Source organism: Daphnia pulex, chromosome 6 (genome assembly GCF_021134715.1).
Source record: "Daphnia pulex isolate KAP4 chromosome 6, ASM2113471v1".
Classification (NCBI taxonomy): Eukaryota; Metazoa; Arthropoda; class Branchiopoda; order Diplostraca; family Daphniidae; genus Daphnia; species Daphnia pulex.
In genome coordinates this window covers 1,087,103-1,106,505 of record NC_060022.1, presented here as the reverse complement: position 1 = coordinate 1,106,505, position 19,403 = coordinate 1,087,103, and the positions used below count along the sequence as shown (strand labels likewise).

The following is a 19,403-nucleotide window of genomic DNA, read 5'->3' as shown; positions in this document are numbered from 1 at the left end:
GTTGCTATTCTTTTTGATTGTTTGAGAGAGTTTCATCCATACAAGAATATGTGCAATTGTGCCCAGCTCCCTGATGGTCTTATTTTTGGGCTGGAAAATCTCTATTAGAGATAACCTTCATCATAATAGACGGACAATAGTGTACAACATACAAGAGCCACCGACTGGGCTGTTGCTCTTTTTGGATATATACAAGACGGCCTGGACGTGATCCTTTTGTCTGATGCTTTTGTGGTGGTAGAGAGCTGCTGGACCACTTTTTTCCCTCCCCATCTGCTGCCCATGCACGGACCCCGGGCCGTTATATTTATAGCCTAAATCTAATGCAATCAATTCGTGGCCGCTCCTCCTTCGTATTAGAGCGCGCAATTTTCTATAACCTTTTTTCTCTTTTTTATTCTCTATAATAATCAGATTATCCAATCAAGTCAGCGAGGACACAATCAAATCAAAAAATTAAATAAAGGCCAAAACTCTGACGTATTATATACAACCAGCGCACGAAAAAGGGGAAGGGGGGAATATTTCTAAAAAAGTTTCCAACATCGGGAAGGAGAGCTGGCCATCAACTTTGAGCGAAGGGATATTGAAAAAGAAAAAGCGCAGCCTCAGCAGCAGCAGCAGCAGCATCCAGTCACGCCCGGCTAATATCTTCCCCTCCCTTTTTAAAAAAAAAAACTATATTACACATCCGCCAATATATATATATAATATCCGGTGGGCGATTTTTTCACGGGGGGAGGGTTAACTGTCGCCCCAAACTGGGCCAAGATCCAAAATCAATAAAACGATCTAAACACATCTCAATCCCGTCGAACGAAAAACAAAATAAAAAAATCCCGTCCGTCACCGGGAAAAAACAAACATCCGCACAAATTCCGTGTAAAAAACGAGACACACGTTTGTCTTTAGTCTCTCTATAATATTCCGCAGCGATTTTATTCTATTTAGATATATAACCGACCGGACAAGAAATAATAAGAAAAAAGAATCGACTTTTCATTGTGCGCCGGCCAGGCTGCCGTGAAACAGCAGAGCAACTGCACGAAAAGCCGCGAGTAGAGAAATAAAAAATAAAACAAAACAACAAACTGACGTGAGTGATGTTGAGGGTAGAATAAATCAGAAAAAAAAGAGAGAAAATCAATTCATGCACGCCCAGCACACACTCTTAATGGAGTCGGTGATGGGAAAGAAAAGAAACAAAAACCCCCCAATTTGATATCTCTATAGTAGCTGAGAATATATATATATATCTAGACTAGTAGACATTGGTTATTCATAAGTTAAAAGGAAAAGAAATGGCAGGCTCTCTCTCGCTCCATCATATCCAGTCATGCTAATATAATATCGAAACAGAAAGAGAGAGGCTCTAATATCTTTCGATGGCGTCTTACGAGCGGCAGCAGCAGCGGCGGAGGTGGAAATATATATACTATCCACGAGATCAAAGATTCAAAGTTGTCTAGAAGTTGCTCACTTTCCCCCTTTTATACAGCTCGTTTCATATTAGATGGATATTATATAGACCATTATCTCTCTTGCGCCCGTCTCTCTCTCGTCGACTTGTGGCCCCTTTTGATTCGACTCACTGGTCGATATCATAGACCAGCCTCAGTCTCTTACTCGCCAATGTTCCTCATGAAACGTCAACACCGCTACATTTCCCATTCGCCCAGCTGACAAGAGACAAAAATACTAAATCAATGTCCAGCACCAGGCTATAATACCTGTCTCATTAGGGCCGTCTATATAGACTTAATGGGGTTAATTATTTCAGCTGGCCCATCTTAAAAATCAATCAAATCGCACAAACAAATGTGTGAGAGTTGCAAACTCGAGCTGGGCCAGCAAGGCGTCGGCACGATCTTTGGCCATCCATCAGCAAAGGACTGAAATATGGACGGGCGCGGAAAACTATATACCGGGACGGGACACACACACACACAAGTTTATTGGCCGTCTATAACATGATACAACTTGTGTGTCTAATAAGCTGCTGCTGCTGGGCATCGAGACGAGAGTAGTTGCCAAAGTGGCACCCGTACGCGAAATCATCCAAACTTGTCGCAAAGCCGGGCACCTGGTCGCGGCCCTATAAACAAGACCCTATCTGAATATATATGCATATATGTACACGCTGTTGATGCTCAATATGGATCTCCTCTAGATCGGTCGGATCCAGAAAGTTGCCGGCCCAAACCTCTCGACTACGAACAAACTCCCGCCATAACTAATGACCTGCTGGACATGAGTGGCCTAAATCATTAATGAATACACAAGTGGGATGCCTTTGCCATGACTTTAGAACTTTGATTGGCCTTTCCAGCCTGCCGAATCGAATTGCTTGGAGGAAAAAACAATCCAATCGAATCAAAATAAGTGGAAATTTCCCGTCTGATCAATCAACCGTGAGTGCGCAAGACCCTCCCCAACTAGAAATAAGCGCCTTTTTCAAATATTTATTCAAATCGAATCGGGTTATGTCTTAATATTTATAATACAATTTTTGGCCCGTTTGAAAACATCAATCAATATATATATTAGAAGGTCTATATACAGCTGGGCCTTGATAATAACACGACGTGTGTAGATACGTGTGTAGATGATATTGAAGATGTCATGTAGACTCGCATAGACTTTTATTTTCTCTTTCACCCTTCAGACTTTGAGTTCAGATTTTTCTCCTTATATTTTTATTTTTCCAGCGAGAGCTGATGCTGGACCCTGCTCCCCTCTCTCTCTTTCCAGATGGATATCTCTTTTTTTTTCTCTTTTTATTTCAGACTTACACAAGAGTCTTTTGTTAGAGGAGGGTAGAGACGTTGTGTGTTGTTGGTCTGAGATTATTATTGACGTGCTGGCCCGGCTTGGAAGGAAGGAAGGAAGGAAGGAAGCGAAGATGGCGCGTGCTCAACGACGTCCGTTTCGGTTGGGTGGGGGAAAAGGGTCCCCCCTTTTTTATTTTGGATGTAACAAACTTTTTCCCGTCTTGATACTATACTCTTTCGCCCGTCGCTGTGTGAGCTTCTTTCTCCTCCTCCTCCTGCCTCATTATGTGGAAATAAAAACACATCAAAAAGCCGCACACATCAAATGTTGATTTTAGACTGGAAGGAGGAAGGAGAGACGGCCATCTCCACAGACTTTTTGTTCTTTCTAGAAAATATATATTTATATTATTATAATAGCCCGGGCTCTCTTGATTTTTCCTCTTTTTAGTTTGTCCATCCATCCGTGAGCAGCAATTATTTCAGCTACAGCTGGATCACGTCCGTCCATTTCAAAATATATATCCCACCTTCTTTTTTTTCGGATGATGTCATAAAAGATTTAATTTTCTGTTTAAATCAAAACAAACGCAATAATGGCCGGGATCAAATCAGACAAAAGCAAAATCTCGTCGTGAGTTTAAAAAAAAGGGTGGAGGCCGGCTGGTTGACAAGTTCTATAGCAATGTGTGTCAAAGAGTCAGCTGGATCGCAGCTGGAATGGGTTGCATGTTTTTTCTTTAAATTTTCCCGCCGAATCACAAGAGATTAGCCCTCGACAGCTCCGCGGGAACGGGCAAAGAATTAGTTTTTTTTTCTTTCCTTTCTCAATTCCAACAAAGAAAAAAGGACGGCCTAAAAGTAGAGAAGAGAGACGGGCAGAGAAAATGATGGATAGATTGAGAGTGTGTGTGTTACCCAGTTCGTCTGCTAGACATCTGTGCGGCTATCCGAGAGAAAAAGGCTTAGACGGAAATAAAAAACAAGGATTTGGACGGACGGTTCTCGCCCGGCTTTTTTTTTTGTTTGTTTCACACTGGGAGACGAAATCAAATTTCGAAATCAAATTTCGCGCCTTTTTCTATTCACCGAAAGAGAGAGACTGTTTGTGTGTTGTTCAATTAAATCAGACTTGCCGGGCCAGCCCGTCTAGTCTCTCCAAGTTGAACCTACTTACGTTACACATACACAGCATTATCCCAACTTGTGATCAAACTCGGCTGCTGGCCCTGTGCCGGCCCCCGTTTGAAATAAATGGGCAATTCAAAATCGATACGGGCAGAGTATAGGAAAAGCAGTGGGCCGCCATCAGATTCGATCCCGCGTGAACTCGGCCCAGCGACACAGAGAGAGCTGCACGCTCCCTCTGTGTTTAGATGTATATACAGACAGTGGTGCATCATGGCACAGCTCTATCTATTCCAGCAATGCACTATAGACATCAAGGCGGGGATGGATGGAGAGAGTTGCTTATATAGAAAAGGGACGACGGCCCTGTCGTCTATAGAGAACGGACCAAATCAAAGCGGGAATCGAAGGAGCGGAAATCACGGAGATAAACACAAAATCACAAAAATAAAAAAAATAAAGGGCCGGCTTCCAACCCAAAGAGAAAAAGCAATTTAAAACAAAAAAAGAAAAAAGAACCCTCCTAGGCCAGCAGCCGGCCAGCCCATCAAAATGCTCTCTCCGTCTATAATCAGAGTTTTCTTTTATTTGTTTCATTTTAAAAGAAAAGTGGTGGTGATGGTGGTGGGGAGGGCAATCTAATTAGATTTTCAGCATCTTGTGTCATCGAGAAAAGGGGGGGGGGAAGACGGACAAACGAGAGCAGCCGACCCGTCTAGACGTCAGTCAATAAAGTGGCCGCTGACCAGCAATCTCGTGCAATTGCGCCCAAAGTTATAGACATTTTTTTTAGGCTGTAGAGCTTCGCTTTTCTTCGTTATGATTCCTTTAGCATCGCCATCGGACGCTGGACGCGGTTCACTACACGGTCCGGCTGGATAGAAAAGAAAAAAACCGGACGTCCAACAGCCTCGTCGACTATAGAAAGAAATATGTACGTGTCGTCCCACCTATATAGGCCAGCAGCAAAAGGCCAGTATTTTTTCTTGTTTGGAGGGGGTGGTTATATTTTCCCAAGGACTGCTGGGCAAAAAAAAAGACGATCGAACCGGGCGGGCGGGCGGTTGGACGTCCTGCGCCGTTTTCTCTCTGCTGTTGCTGGGTCGATTGATGTCGTCGAATATAACAAAACAACGGGGGAGGGGAATCCATCAAGAACCGAGGCGGAATAGATGTGTGTGTAGTCCCATCTAACCTTGCCCGTCCAGATACAAGAACATCAATAACAGTGGAGGGAAAAATAAAAAAAAAAAGGGCCGTCGATGGACGGACGAACGGACGTGTGTCTTATACTGCAACGTGCAACATTTTGAAAAGCGTTTCGCAGAAATGGCCGACGACGACCATGTCATCGATCTGGTGACATGTGATGATTCAATCCAGACGGGCCAGCAAAAAGGGGCTATTAATAGAGACGGGCTAAAGAGTGGCCTGATGATGATGACAACAACAGCTCCGTTTAATGACTTATTTGTCATTAGAGCTTGGCTGCTGGCCGTGTTGGGCAAGTTCAAAGGGCTGACATTTGACGGCGTTGTAAATGTCGCCGGACGGGTGTCCAATGGCCGGAAGGAAATCAAACGGGCCAAAAAACGATAAATCTTTCATTAACTTTAGACGTCAAATCAAACCTTAAGTGGCAAATGACTGTAAAATAAGTCGACGGCCTGGAAAAATTAACAAATTTGAAACAGGCCAGCAATACGGACGGGCGTGGGTAGAAACAAAACAAAGAAAAAGGTACATATATTTTTACTTCCTGGCGCATCCATTCAAACTGTCGTCTCAGTAGCTAGGCGGGCAGCTCGAGAGCTGGACCACCGGACATACACAAAAAATAAAAGAAATAAAAAAAGGAAAACGAAATGGACACGTTGACCTCTGGGCCAGCCAGTCGGCCCAAAGTGTGTCCAGTTGTGTGTGTTTTTTGCTCGAGCTGCATACATATTGTCTCTGCGGCTATAAAAAACGGACTGAATAGTAGTGAGAGAAGGTTCTATGCACATCTTCTTCTTCTTCTTCCCCCAGCCGGGCAATAAATATACATCACCGGCCAGCTAAAAAGAGAGAAAATGAGAAAAGAAGAAGAATCGTCCCCTTGACGACCTCCCCCAAGTGAAGGCGACCATTCCGGGCGGAGGAGACGGACAGAAATAAAAAAATTGTCCTTGGTATTTAGTTGTAGGCAAAATCATTGCAGTAAGATCAAATTTAAAAAATCTAAATCAATCAAAAAAGAATTCAACCTTTAAATGTCGTTTTAGAAAGAAAATGGCCGTTGGGTTGTATCAAAAGTGAATCCAAAAGACGGGAAGGGGTGAAATAATAATCGGAATCTTATTAGACAATAGGCGGCGACATTTCCTGGAAATAGGGGACGGGAATATAAATGTTGAGACGCGGGCGTTTATTTTTCTTTTATGGCCGTCCCCCCTTCCAAAAAAAACAAAACTTTTTCTTCGTGTTTTGATTACCCTCACTCTATTTTGCTTTTTTTGATTACGCAACCACCAAACCGAAACGAAAAGTTATGCAATAAGAATTAAAAACCAAAAAACCAAACTCAAATCGATTTTGAATGTGACGAATAAAAACTTACAGATTTCGGTGATGTGTCGTCTGGGTGTGGAGGTTTTTCCTGGGCTAATTAGTAGCCGGTAATGACTGGCGATCGGTGGGCCAGCAGCTCTTCTCTCACTCGATTAATAGAAACGAGAACTCAGACTTTCTTTTTCTCTCCTTTTTCTCTCCTTTTGATGAATCAAATTTAAGAAAAACAACGATCAAACCACTCAGGCACAACACAATCGATCATCGCTCACACACGATCACACGCATTCACAGCATCCACTGGCGGCGCGGGCGGCACACACACACACACACATCCGTAACCAAAATTCGGCTAGAAAAAAACCAAACAAAATTGTCATCCGGACACACACACACCCACACAGACACACACACTGGGCGAATTGAAGTTACAAAAAACCGGAAAAGTCCGAGCGAAATGTCAAATGAGCGCGCGCGCGGCGCAAATGTGGACGAGTGTCGGTATAAGCAACTGCTGCCGTCAAAGTCCATGCCACGTCTAAGACGTCACACACTTTCCCCTTACTAGTCCAGCATACACCCCCATTGTGTGTGTTGGGCCGGCCAGCCCGGGGTTGAACTGCGCCGACGCCAAATGTCGCATTTTGTGATCCGTTTCGACTTTTTGATTTGATTGAGAAGAGATGGCGCTGTCTAGTAGTTCATTTTCTTTTTTCTATCTCTCCCCTTTTTGCCTTTTCGTGTCACAAAAAATGAATGAATAATTCAAATAGAAAATTGGGGGGGGGGGGGGTGGGGGGTGAATCGATGATTGGATCATTAGATATTCCGTCGACGGCAACACACTCTCTTTTTAAATATCAGACTAAATCGATGGGATATATTTACCTTTTCCCAGATATATATTAAATCCCCGCCCGACTCATCCCGCCCGGCGGCGGCGTCGTTTTCTTTTTTATTTGTATATTTTTCGTCTTCTTTTCTTCCTTGAAGAAGAATGGGAAAAGAAGAGGCTAATAGGATCAGACGGACTGAAATAAGAAAAAGAAAATAAGTCAGCGGAGCGCGGATCCGCCCGTCTCCAACGCAGCAGCAATAGCCGGCCAGAGAAAAATGGAAGAAAATACACACACACACACACACACGAACAACATGATATGTTATATGATGTGATATGATAGGCAGGCAGGCCTATAAACACATCAGAGCAGAGACTGGCTAGATGGTTGGGGGGAGGGGGCTGGTGGTTATTTAGTTGGCCAGCCAGACCACAGTGTATTATATATTATACATTATATGGTCTTGATGGAATACACGTGTGTGCTCGTAGCCGTACCTCTCCCCTCTTCTCTCGTGTGCTGTGCTGTGTGTGTCATCTCATTAAATCCAGCCGAGCGTTATTATTATTATCATCATCAGCTTCTTCTTCTTCTTCTTTCTACTGGGATTTCCTTTCCGGCTGGATTACTTCCATCTCGACCATGTTTTAGATTAGATTATATTAACCGTAAAATGTTTCTCATTCATCATTTGTATTTATTTATTTTTTTATTCACCAGGTGCAATTGCCTTTTGATTCTGATTACCTTTCAGTCGAGTCAGTTCCAATCAAATGGCACTCTTGACTCAGAGGCCCAGACAAAATTCAGTCGATGGAGATAATAAATATTAATATTGATCCGCGGCGCCGTGAGTGCATATATCATATTCGCGGCTGGCCTTTGATATCGCGGGCCGTTTCAATCTCAACGTTTCCATAGTTCCGAGAATATATGCACGTCTTGAGAAGAAGAAGCCGGGCAAACAAAATGCGATCGCAGGATACACAAAATACGGTTCACACTCGAGTTGGCATCCCATCAGCAATTTTTATTTTATGGACGGATATATTTATAATATTGAATAAACGAATTTTTCTTATTCCGGAAATCAAAGAAAAAAATCAAATTACATGAATTTTTTTATTATGATGATTATTTTTCATTTGATGAATTTGGGAAATTGTTTGAACGTGATCGATTTCCTTTTCTCCCCCTCGCGATCGTTTCTGATTAGACATGAAAAGATAATAGACAGAGAAAACCCCGCCCTTGTCTATATACAACCCATCAAATATACAGTCGACACAACACACACGTACACTCGTGTGGAGTAGTGGACACTGGACATGGTGGGCCTGTACACGGAATTCTTTTATGCATGTCCATCTAGGGAGAGAGAGCAACTACTATACTACACACGCCGTGTCTACCGGGAATCCATCCAACTTTGATATGGCCATCACCATTTCAATCCAAACGACGACCAAATCTTTTTTTCACTTTCTTATCTTCTTTTTCTTCTCGTGCGAAATCATTAAAGAGTTGCGTAGAGAACAACACGATCCGTCTTGTATTTGGTTTGTCCTCTCTACAACAAAAAGACGCTGATTTGAAAATAAAAAACAAATAGATTGGCGAAGAGTTATACGCAATAGAGAAACAAAACAAAAAGACAGTAGACCCCCCCCATCATTTCGATCGATCGATTATCAAACGGCGTGTGACAACAAAATTCGTTTGACTTTCAGTTTAACAGATTTTTCGTTTTTTCTTTTTTGTTATTGGCTTTCTAATTGGAAGGGGATTTTTCTCGGAAGGCAGGAGGAAAAGACAATCGACAAAATCCAGTTCACTTGAGAAATGTTGAAGGCGGGGCTTTTTTTAAAAAGGAGGAAACAAACTTGGCGGGATTTTTAGATTTTTTGAAAAATAAAAATAAAAGAAAAAAGACACGTCCGCCAGTTTGACACGTTCCAACTGTTTTGTTTTTCTCCTCCTACAAAGGAGCTCGTCTTCTCCTAAATATCCCAAAAAAAAAAGGTGAAGGAAAGAAATCGATTGGCGCATGTTTATCATTTGGGTGGGGCCGTGGGGTGGAGAGATGAGACAAGGAAACCAAAAAGAAACCAAAAGAAGAAAAACATTTTTTCATGTTCTTCTTCTTCTTTCTGGCATATTTGCATGGCGCTCGCTCGATCGATATCGGGTCACAATAATCAAATGGTCGTCGGTGACAGAGAAAATCGGGAAATCACGTCGATAAAATACTCATCAAGACCAACCAACCAACCAACACAGTCAATAAGGGGGCGGGGCTGGGAACACATTGCGGCGAAACAATAATAGACACACACACACAGATAGAGAGAGAGAGTAGACACGTCACATGGTAATTCATCGACGATCAACTGCCAGCCCAACAATGATGAGAAATATAATCGACACATTTTCCAAGAGAAAAATGAAAATCAAAAATTTAAAAAAATAAGCGCGTCGTCCAGCGCCACCCAACGCGGCGGCGCATATGCCAATCATCAAAGGAAACAGGCGCCCGTTTGATTTGTCACGCCGATCCTTTTTTCCAACAACTTTTTTTTATGATTTGCTTTTGTTTTATTGTCCGGTCATTTGCGCAGACACCCAAAGATCCTTTCCAAGGACGAAAAGAGATGCCGAGTTTTGTTGAAATGACACGACACGTGCCGTCGAGTTTATCGTTTTTTCAGGGAAGGGGGTTTAGTTGTTGTTGTTGTTGTTGGCGGATGGCGGACGAGCGATCGACGGGGGATACAAGATGAAAAGCAGCTCAGATGACACAAACTTGCACATTATTACATACGCCATCTCTGCACGAAATCAAATTGAAAGAAAAGAAACGAAACAGAAATTGTTGGGGCGACGACGACATTTGTCCTCCTCCTCGTCAAAATTCAAGGGCGCTGGAGCGAACAATTGAACAGGGTGGCGTACTGCTGGCCGTAGTAGAGCGTGCAGACGACTGCGTTGTTGTCGAACGACATTTCAGCCACCTTGAAATCAGGATTGATCACCACCTGCAAAATCACAATTTAAAAAAAAATAAAAATCAATTATTTTGTTGTCGCCCAGGGGATCTCGAAATCCTAGCGCCAACGTTCGATTATTATCATCATCACGCCAGCAGCTGGGCGCTTTTGCTCAAGTGCTTTTCGGGGACCGTGGAAAAGCCTTTGACGAGAGCTCCTGGCCGTCTCCTCGTCACTTGTGTCAACGTGTGTCGTGTAGATTTTACCTACAACGAACAAGAAGAGAGAGAAAGCTCGATCCTCTTCTTCTTCTTCTTTTGTCCGCCTCCTCCAAATGAGAAAACGGAGGAGGACCCTATACATAACAAAGAGCAGCTCAAAAGTGTAGACACACAAGATGATGTGGGCGCACAGTTGCATGTAGCTCCGGCCGCCGCCGCCACCGCCGAGTGCGGGCCAGATCGATCCAGCAACCAAACACATTGGCGGCTCTCCTATAACTCCCCTCACTCTCTCTCACGTCCCAGACATATAAAGACGAGGGACGGGGGTGAGCTCTCCCTGCTGCTGCCATTCAGCCGGAGTAAAAGCAAACGCTGGTCTGGATATAAGCTCTCTCTCGCCACTCAATCACACACAAGCAACTTCTCCCACTTGTGTGTTTGTGTGTGTGTGTGTGGTGGCGACTATAGTAGGTATAGTTGGCCCACCCTTTGATTACTATTAGCGGGGGCCGGGCAGGGCCGGCTCCTTGTAAAAAAAAACTCTTGGCGGTCAAATCACACAATGGCCATAGTAGTACATAATATAACCAGTCTCAGAACTCGATTACATTTGTAGAGAAGAAGAAGAAGACAAAAAGGGTTGGATTTTGGATAAAAAATATTTTACCTTGAAGGTGTAGATGCCGGGATCAATGTCGGTGATATCGATCCACTGGCAATCGATGTTGTGATGATAAGTGTCGGTGCAGTTGACGGAGATGCCCTGGTCGCCGTAGTTGGCGCACTTGTAGACGGGCTCCGTGTTGTGGGTGCACTGGTTGTCCTCGAGGCAGAAGGAGGCCTTGTGGCCCTCGGCCACTTTCACGCCCAGCGAATTGATGATGTCGAAATGGGCAAACACCTCCATACTGTGGTAGTGCCTATACACCAAACAAAACACAAAACACAAAAGAAAAAGATATATGTATAACAACCGACTTGTTGTTGTCCGGAGAAACCCCACAAAAATCAACGAGTCAATAGATCGTGAGTGGACGGCCCTCTCTCGATTGTTCGCCCATCGATCGTTTGCCTTTACGTCCGCCGGAATTTTTCATTTTATTTCATTTTTTGGGGGTGGTCTTCGACTCTCGCCCGTCTTGATGTAGGTCACGACGTATAGGGAAAAAATGAAGATTAAAGAGATTGGGCCGTGATGACGCAATTGGACGACGTCGTCTCCATTTTGGCAATTGGCAATTTGAGCGACGTCTCTCGATCCCCCCAACGAGGCCGTCAAACGGAGAGTTGAGTCAATCAAGAACCCGCAACCTCGGAGAGGACGCACCGCTCACAACTCAAAGTCGAGTTAATATGACTTGTAAATAAGGAGCCGCCCAGCTCCTGAATGACCCGCCATTTCTGCACACAGAAGGACAAATCTAAGTGGTCGGCTATTTTCAATGAGCGCCGCTGGGTCCGCGCGCTCTCTCTCCGTCCATCAGCAGCTCACATTTTGATGAGGACGACCAACATAATAACGAGCCGGCCATCAAATAGGCCGACCTAAAAGGGGGAAGGGGGGGGGGGCCGAGCTTTTGAACGCGTTGTGAATGACGACGACGACAGGCGACGCCAGCCAGTTCAAATAAGAGAAACGGCACGTTCCCCTCTCGATCCTTTTTCCTTTTAAATCATCCGGAGAGCTTCTTTTCTTCGCCAATCCGCAGCACTCCAGTTGGGCAATGCCAAGGCGAAGGAGCTTCGACGTTTCTAACCCACACACGTACACGCACACACAACCAGAGAGACTCGTCGTCTATTACATTAGCCACTCGAGCAGCGCAATAAGGGGAAACAAACTGGGCGATCAATACGCCATCAAAAAAGATTTCGACCTTCCAAAAAATATTTAAAACGATCCTGATCCTGCCCCCCAAAAACCCTTCATCTAATTGCAATTCAAAAACAATTAGAGATAAAAAGAGAAATTTAATAGCTTTAGCATTGACTCGAATTTGCACAGGTGTGTGCCGGGCAATTTAGTTTCAACTTTGGAAGGGGGGGAAGTGGAAACTTTGTTTGAGGAGCGGGGGGGCTTTGAAACAATGGTGATAATAATGGTCCAGGCAACTTTGACCTTTTCTGTTGTTGGGGGATTTTCTCATCAGGAGCTGCTATTATATCACATCCAATGTGTGGTGGTGGTAATAGAGAGAGTTGCGCAGGCGACTATTGTAACAATTGTAGAGCAGACGGGCCAAGGAGCAACTCCCGCGCCAAAGTGCTGGACTCTCATTACGTCGAAACAATGACGATGGGAGTAGATGAGCAGCAAAGTGCTGTAATGACCAAGTTTCGATCCTCCCATCAAAGTGAAAATCTTCCCAAGACTCGTCTCGGTGAATCCCCCCACCCCTGGACTGAGCCGGAAATCGCCGTGTAGAGAGACAGAGAGAGAAGCTGAGGATGCTGGACACACTTACATGTGACAGGCGTGCCATTCCCACATGTGCTTGGGAATAAAGGGCTTAAAATCGGCCGTGCCCATGTTGGCGATCCTGGCCGTGAAGCGGAGCAGACGACGCGTTTCCAGGTGCCATCCGTACGGGTCGTCCTTTTGCACTTGGTAGGCCGAAGCGGCCAGGCAATTCTCCTCCATGGCGCACTGCAAAAAGAACAACTGGCGATCCTCCAGATGGGCCGTCCGCATCATTTCCTGGTGATCCGGGACCAAATCCGCCATTTCTGTTGCCAATTTTGGTTCCCAGACACAAACAAAAACAAATAAAATGACATTTGACCTACTCCGGCCGTCCAGAATAAAATAAAATCAGAAAAATAAGACAAAACCTGAAGCGCAGACGACGGTGGCGATGTTGTTGGCGTTGCCCGGGCAGCTGACGGCGCCGAACCGGTCGTGCAGACAATCCATGAGCGATTTCTCCGACCCGTGACATTTGACTCCGCTCAACGCCAACGAGCTGCGATTGCCGCCGAAAAAGTCCGTCTGCAGGGCGTTCTGAGCGTAGCCGAGTTTCAGCTCGCGACACACGACGCCGGCCTCAAACAGACTCCATCCGTCTCCGCAAATCAGTCCCCAATCATTGGCGTCTGTACCGAAAAGAGAAATCATAATCCCGAACCTTTTTCTTTTCAAACGACAGGATCAATCCCGACAACTGAAATTCGATTCTTGGGTGGGCGGAAAATAGAGACGGGCTTTTTGCACCATTTGCTGTGAGCTGGATCGATGATGTTTGTCTTCAAACAGACTCCCCCCCCCCCAAAAAAAAAAAAAAAAGAAGAAAGGGATCGAGATAAAAGGATCTGCTCGATAATGGCTCCCAACTACATGTGGAAGAGGGGGAAACAAAAAGCCAATCGAATCAATAGGATTTTAGCCAGGAGCGCTGCTGGACTTATTTTTTTATTATTTTCACGAGTCCTGTTGATGTTTGAGCCAATTAGGAGCGAGATCGTCTTACGTCACAGAATCCAGCTATAAAAAAGACGACGGACGCTTAATTGCGTATTATTATCATTATTACAGGAGGGAGGGGACGTCAGTCGAGATGGGAATAGAAACAAACAAACGGATAAATAAGAGAAAGGAGAAAAAAAGGTGGACGGACTCACTGTTGCCGATCTTGACTTCCACACGCCCCTCCTCCTTGGATCGACCGCCACGTAACCGGATCTTTCCTTTGCTCCCGATTATGTCCTGCACTCGTCCATACACAAATTGAAGTTAACTCGAGTTAAATATATTTACAAAAGACCAGACGGACACACACACGACAAAAATAAGGTCAACGGATGAAGGATCGTGCCAAGTAGGTCGGGGCATAGTTTTGAGTGGGACGAGTTTTTATTTTTAAATTTCCCGCGCCAATTTTTAGTTTTTTTTTGTTTTTCAAATGTTTCAAAATTACAAAATATTAATACCTTGATGCGCATAGCGGGTGCCATGTCCTGCTGGACTCTTTTGGTGGCGGCTGATGACGCGTCGGCCGGAATAGCGGAACTATTTTCCGGTTTGGCTGTTTGTCCAACAGACAATGTGGTCCTTATCGCCCTTGTCGTCGTCGTAGTCAAGGGACTCATCGTCGTCGATGTTGTTGTTGTTGTAGTGGTGGTCGTTGTTTGGGCCGTCAGCCTGGACAAAGGCCCCGGTTTGCAGATAACTCCGGCGGCTTCCGACTCTTCGCAATCGCTGATGCCCCAGCCGTCGAACCGGCAATCCGTCAAGTTATTTTCACCGCCGACGCAGTAGAGATTGTCCATCCAAAATGGGTCTATTATTACAACCAACGATGACGACGTCAATTGACGTCATCATCATCATCACACATTAGTCAGCCGGACGGACAGAGATAATAAATGCCCCCCACCCCGCCCCAATTGCACAAGAAGAAGAAGAAGAGAATAGAACAAGAGGGGCGGCTAAAGTTGGGCAGGGCAGGGCAGGGCCGTCTCTCGTCCTGCGTTTGTTGTTTATTTTTAAACGCGGCGGGGATAGTTGGAACAACAGGACGGCCCGCTACCACCGCCACCACCACCACTACCACTACTATACCGCGATTATATACGCAGACAAAAAATATTGAACGAACGTTGCGCTCTCTTACATCTGGCAGGCCCGTACATGGAGTTGTGCGTCTCCTGGACCACGTCCGAGTAGCCCAGCTCGCGGCAGACCACCGTCGCCTCGCGGATGTCCCATTCGTCGTCGCAGATCGAGCCCCACTTGCCCGAATGGTAAATCTCCACGTTGCCTGAATGAATCAATTCGAAATTGGATGGAATCAATTGAAAATTAAATGAAAAATGAAAAACCTTCGTTTTCACGGAGGCCGTCGACGATGCGGACCATGCCTTCCAGCCGGCCGTTCTTCTTCAGGTAGTGCTGGATCAGTTTGGCCTTGTCCGTTCGGTGTCTGCGCTGGCGGCGAGTCCCTTCCCGGGTGGGACGTTGCCTTTGTTGTTGTTGTGGTTGTCTCTGCTGTCGCCGTTGTAATTGCTCTTGTTGTTGCTGGCCCTCGCATTCGGCCAGGATGGCCAACAAAATGGAGAGGTACATGAGCCATTTCCACCAGCACCTTTGGCTGCTGCTGCTGCTGCTGCTGCTCCATTGGCCGGCCATTGTCTTCATCATTTCTTTTCTTTCGGCTGTCCCAAATGGCCCGTCCAATCGAAATGGAAACACTTTTGATGGCGACCGCACGCAACGAAATGGATCGCCCGTCCTTTCAATCCGTCAATGACCCCTGGAGCAAGAGCAAGCCTATTTGGTGGGGCTCAACTGGGCCACACGCCACTGGGGCGACAAAACAAAAAAAGTGGGGAGAAGGAGAGCAATCAAACAAAAAGGTTGAAACAGGACCCGATAAATGCGCCGGCCCGGCAAGTTGACTGATGAGATTGGGCTTTGCGCGTCTTAATCGCGTGATCCGCTCCGAGTCGAGTTCTCCCAGCAACAACTAAAACAAAACAAGTAGCCGGCCGCCCAGATCGTGTCTGCATCAATTTGTTTGTGCGTACCTTTTTTTTAGTTTAATCAAATTGGATAAACTACCAGCAGCAGCTTTCAACTTTTATTGTTTTTCATTATTCAATCGTGTGTCTGTCTGTCTGAATTGCGATGGCACGGCCTAATAAATAAACACTTTGCGAGAGAGAGAGAGAGATGATCAAACACCAACTAGAAGAACAACTGGACAAGCTGTTGCAAGTTGGGAAAAGTTTGAACCCAGTGGAAGAGGAGAAAAAGAGTTGCACATTCGAGTCTCCGCGGTTGGAACCAACTGAATGAGGATCAACTGCTGTTGCCTTGCCACACTCGTGGGGGTTTTTTCGCCCGTCGCTCCTCTGATTTGTTTTGTCTTTTTTTTTCTTCTGCCCGGTGTGAGGGGATTTCATTTTGTGTTTTTTTTTCTCCCGTTTTAAGAGCGGCCAAAAAGGAACTCTTGGTTCCTATCTGTTACTTGTGGAGAGTCACACACCAGCCAATAGGATATGCCCGCTAGGGGACGGACCGGGCCGGGTTCCTTTTTTTCTTGTTTTTGCTGGGCGCCAGAGGTGGGCGGAACTTGTAAAAGAAATGGAGGGGAGGGTAGGAGGGAATTTGGCCGCATCTTCTCCCGTTTACTCATTCGGTTTTCTTCTTTTTTGATTTTTATTTCCGAGACGGGTTTCAATTTGGTTTCGAAAGGAAACATCTCTCGGCGATGACGTCACTTGGCCGTTCGGAACAAAGGGGAGTGGCAGCCAGCCTCTCCCCGTTTCAAATAAATGACATTATTTTTCGACTAATTCGTTTGGCAACTCTTGGGCACATCATCCATCGTCCTGCAGACATCATTTGGCGACTTGTTCGAATTTCAAATTTTACCGCCATCTTGCCCATTTGTGTGTCCAGCGATGGTTCTATTCTTCGCCTTGAAAAACAAAAAAGCCCCCATCGACATTGACCTGAATGCACAAAAAGTTAGAAACCCGGTGATTTACTTAAAAATGATTCAATTTCCCGCCGGCGGCGGCGGCGGTTGCGGCCCTCCCGCACTCTGCGAGACGAGAATATAAAAATAAATGCGACGTCGTCGTTCCGATTGAAAGGGCCGGCAGCCCAGCAGCCAGAGGAGGGCGGAGAGTACGGCAGTTCCAGGAGGATGAATTATATAAGTTGTTGCCTTCATCATCCGCGCTGGAGCACTTTGGTTATTGCAATGACGACTGGGATGGGTGGGTGAGTGGGGTGAGCGACGTGCGTTTTCAATCATCTCCATTCATGCTGGATGGGGCAACCGGATGGGCGCTTTTCTCGGGATCCCGTGGGTCGTTGGTTGGCGCTAATTTTAAACCGTTCCACCAAGGATCTATCGTCCCTTTTATCTTCTTCTATCAGTTTACATTTATTTCACAGCTGTGAGCTCTCATCCTCTCAACTCTGATTCTGCTGCTGCTGCTGTCCCGTGCACAGAGCAGTCCGCTTCAGTTGGCACGCAAACAACAAATTGACATTGACGCCCAGTGATGACGTCAGGCGGAATCCCGTCGACTCGACTGTCCTGTCGACTGCTGCATTTGGGCCGGACCTCACATCTCGCGAGTCGTGTGCTCCTCTCTTGTTGTTGACTCTCGCCTACACTTGCGCCACAATTTGCATAGCTGGGAACACGTCGATTCCAAAAGGAGACGGCCCATCAAATAAACGTCTCATCAATTGGGTCCTTTTGGTCCCGGCAGCTGCTGGACCCTGGAAACAACATGAATAAGAACCAATAAAAAGAAAGGAAAAAGTATTTGTCGACAAAAGAAATAAAAGAAAAAAGGGGATTATTATAATATACTCGCCATTGTTATCATCCGCCCACACGGCCCGGCAATGAATGTCACCGAGGCCAGCAGAAGAAGAAGGGATGGAGTCGTCGGGGTTGGAAGATTCTTCGGGATTGCCTTGTCGTGTGTGTCACATTGACGGGGCGCATCAGCTGGCATCAGCGTCACGCAGTGCATATTATAAGGGCGGGCTGCTGCTGCTGCTACTCCTGTACCCCGTGCGACGAGTTTCTATTATCCTGTCCCGTTGTCGTCGTCGTCGTTTCGCTTCCTTCACGTTCGTTTAGAATTGGAACGAACGCACGATCCTCTTTTTTCTTCCTTTCTCCCCCACTCCCGTTCACGCGCCGACTCCTTGACGTATTTAGATTGACACACGCACACACGTAGACACGTCAGATTGACTTGACAACTGTTGACCTAGATATATTGGGGCCTGGCTTGGCTGTACGCTGCTCCCATTTCTTTTCTCCGCCATCCAGAAAATCTTCCATCGGGCGGAGGCGAAAGATTCAAAAAGAGAGAGGGGTGTGGCCGGCTAAATTCGGGAGCGAAATGGGAGTCAAGAAGCCCCTCGTGGAGCTGATGAGATTTGGCAGCGGCGAGACGACGCGCCAGAGCTGGAACGGACCCCGAACAACTTTTCAACGTCATTTTTCTGACCGTTTCAACGGGTGGCGACCAACTTTGGACGGCGCCAAAAAATTCCGTCAAAAATAACAGAACCAAGAAAAACAAAATTTCTTTTTTCGTGAATTTCTCGTTTGGTGGTTGGTTTTTTAGTATTTTGAGCATCGATCGTCTGTCGGCGGCATCCCAAGATTTATGGTCTCCTCTCTACCTCGCCCCCCCGTTGCACGTCCCTCTAGCGTCTCTCCTGGACACGGCACAAACACAATAAGTCATTGGACCGTGGGACGAAATTGCGGCGGCCAAACTCGGCGACGGCAGCGGCGACTGGACCGACTTATTGTGTCTGGTGCAATCACTTTGACTTCGTCTTTCAACTTTTCAGCTCCACGCCTTTCCCAGTTTCCAGGTACGTATATATATATATTTACAATGCGCTGAACAGTCGCCAGACTAGTGTACGTAAGTCTATGTATACCTGGATGACGGGCACACACATCGTTTACAAAAACATCCGTCCATCAGCAGTCCATTCTCGCGCCATTCCTGACTGGCCAATTCAAAAAGTTTTCAATCAACACGGGGCCGGAGGCGCAGAGGAGACAATAAACAGGAGCCCCCCCAACCCAACCCAACCCGATCCGCCATCATCACACACACACACATCGCACCGACGTGTTTGTGTGTAAGTCGATGGATAAAAACACACAAACGGGAGCGAAAGGCGTCGACGGCGGGAGTAAAAGGCGACAAAGAAACACAACATTGGCATTCCAAAGTTTTCGAGTCGTCCCACCCACCCACCCACACTCGCAAGAGAGAGAAAAATAGCTCCACTTCTGGGTTCTTCTTCCGGAGGAGCTTACGCGTCGGTCGTCACGTCCTCCACCGACGACTCCCCTCCGCGTTTAGGTATTCTCGACATTTGTATTTTAAATGCCCTCTTTTTAAACT

The 19,403-nt window shown here is 46.0% G+C and overlaps 1 protein-coding gene across 1 annotated transcript; it reads right to left on the bottom strand.

Annotated features, from left to right (window-relative positions):
- Nucleotides 1–8,817: 8,817 nt before the first annotated feature.
- Nucleotides 8,818–18,518, bottom strand: LOC124195401 (lysyl oxidase homolog 2-like). Its single transcript, XM_046589789.1, has 8 exons — nucleotides 15,318–18,518; nucleotides 15,110–15,256; nucleotides 14,427–14,776; nucleotides 14,118–14,202; nucleotides 13,332–13,592; nucleotides 12,965–13,226; nucleotides 11,167–11,419; nucleotides 8,818–10,323 (listed from the first exon to the last, which is right to left on the bottom strand). The coding sequence occupies exons 1-8, from the start codon at nucleotides 15,634–15,636 to the stop codon at nucleotides 10,201–10,203; spliced, it is 1,800 nt and encodes a 599-aa protein (XP_046445745.1). The 5' UTR covers nucleotides 15,637–18,518; the 3' UTR covers nucleotides 8,818–10,200.
- Nucleotides 18,519–19,403: the final 885 nt, after the last annotated feature.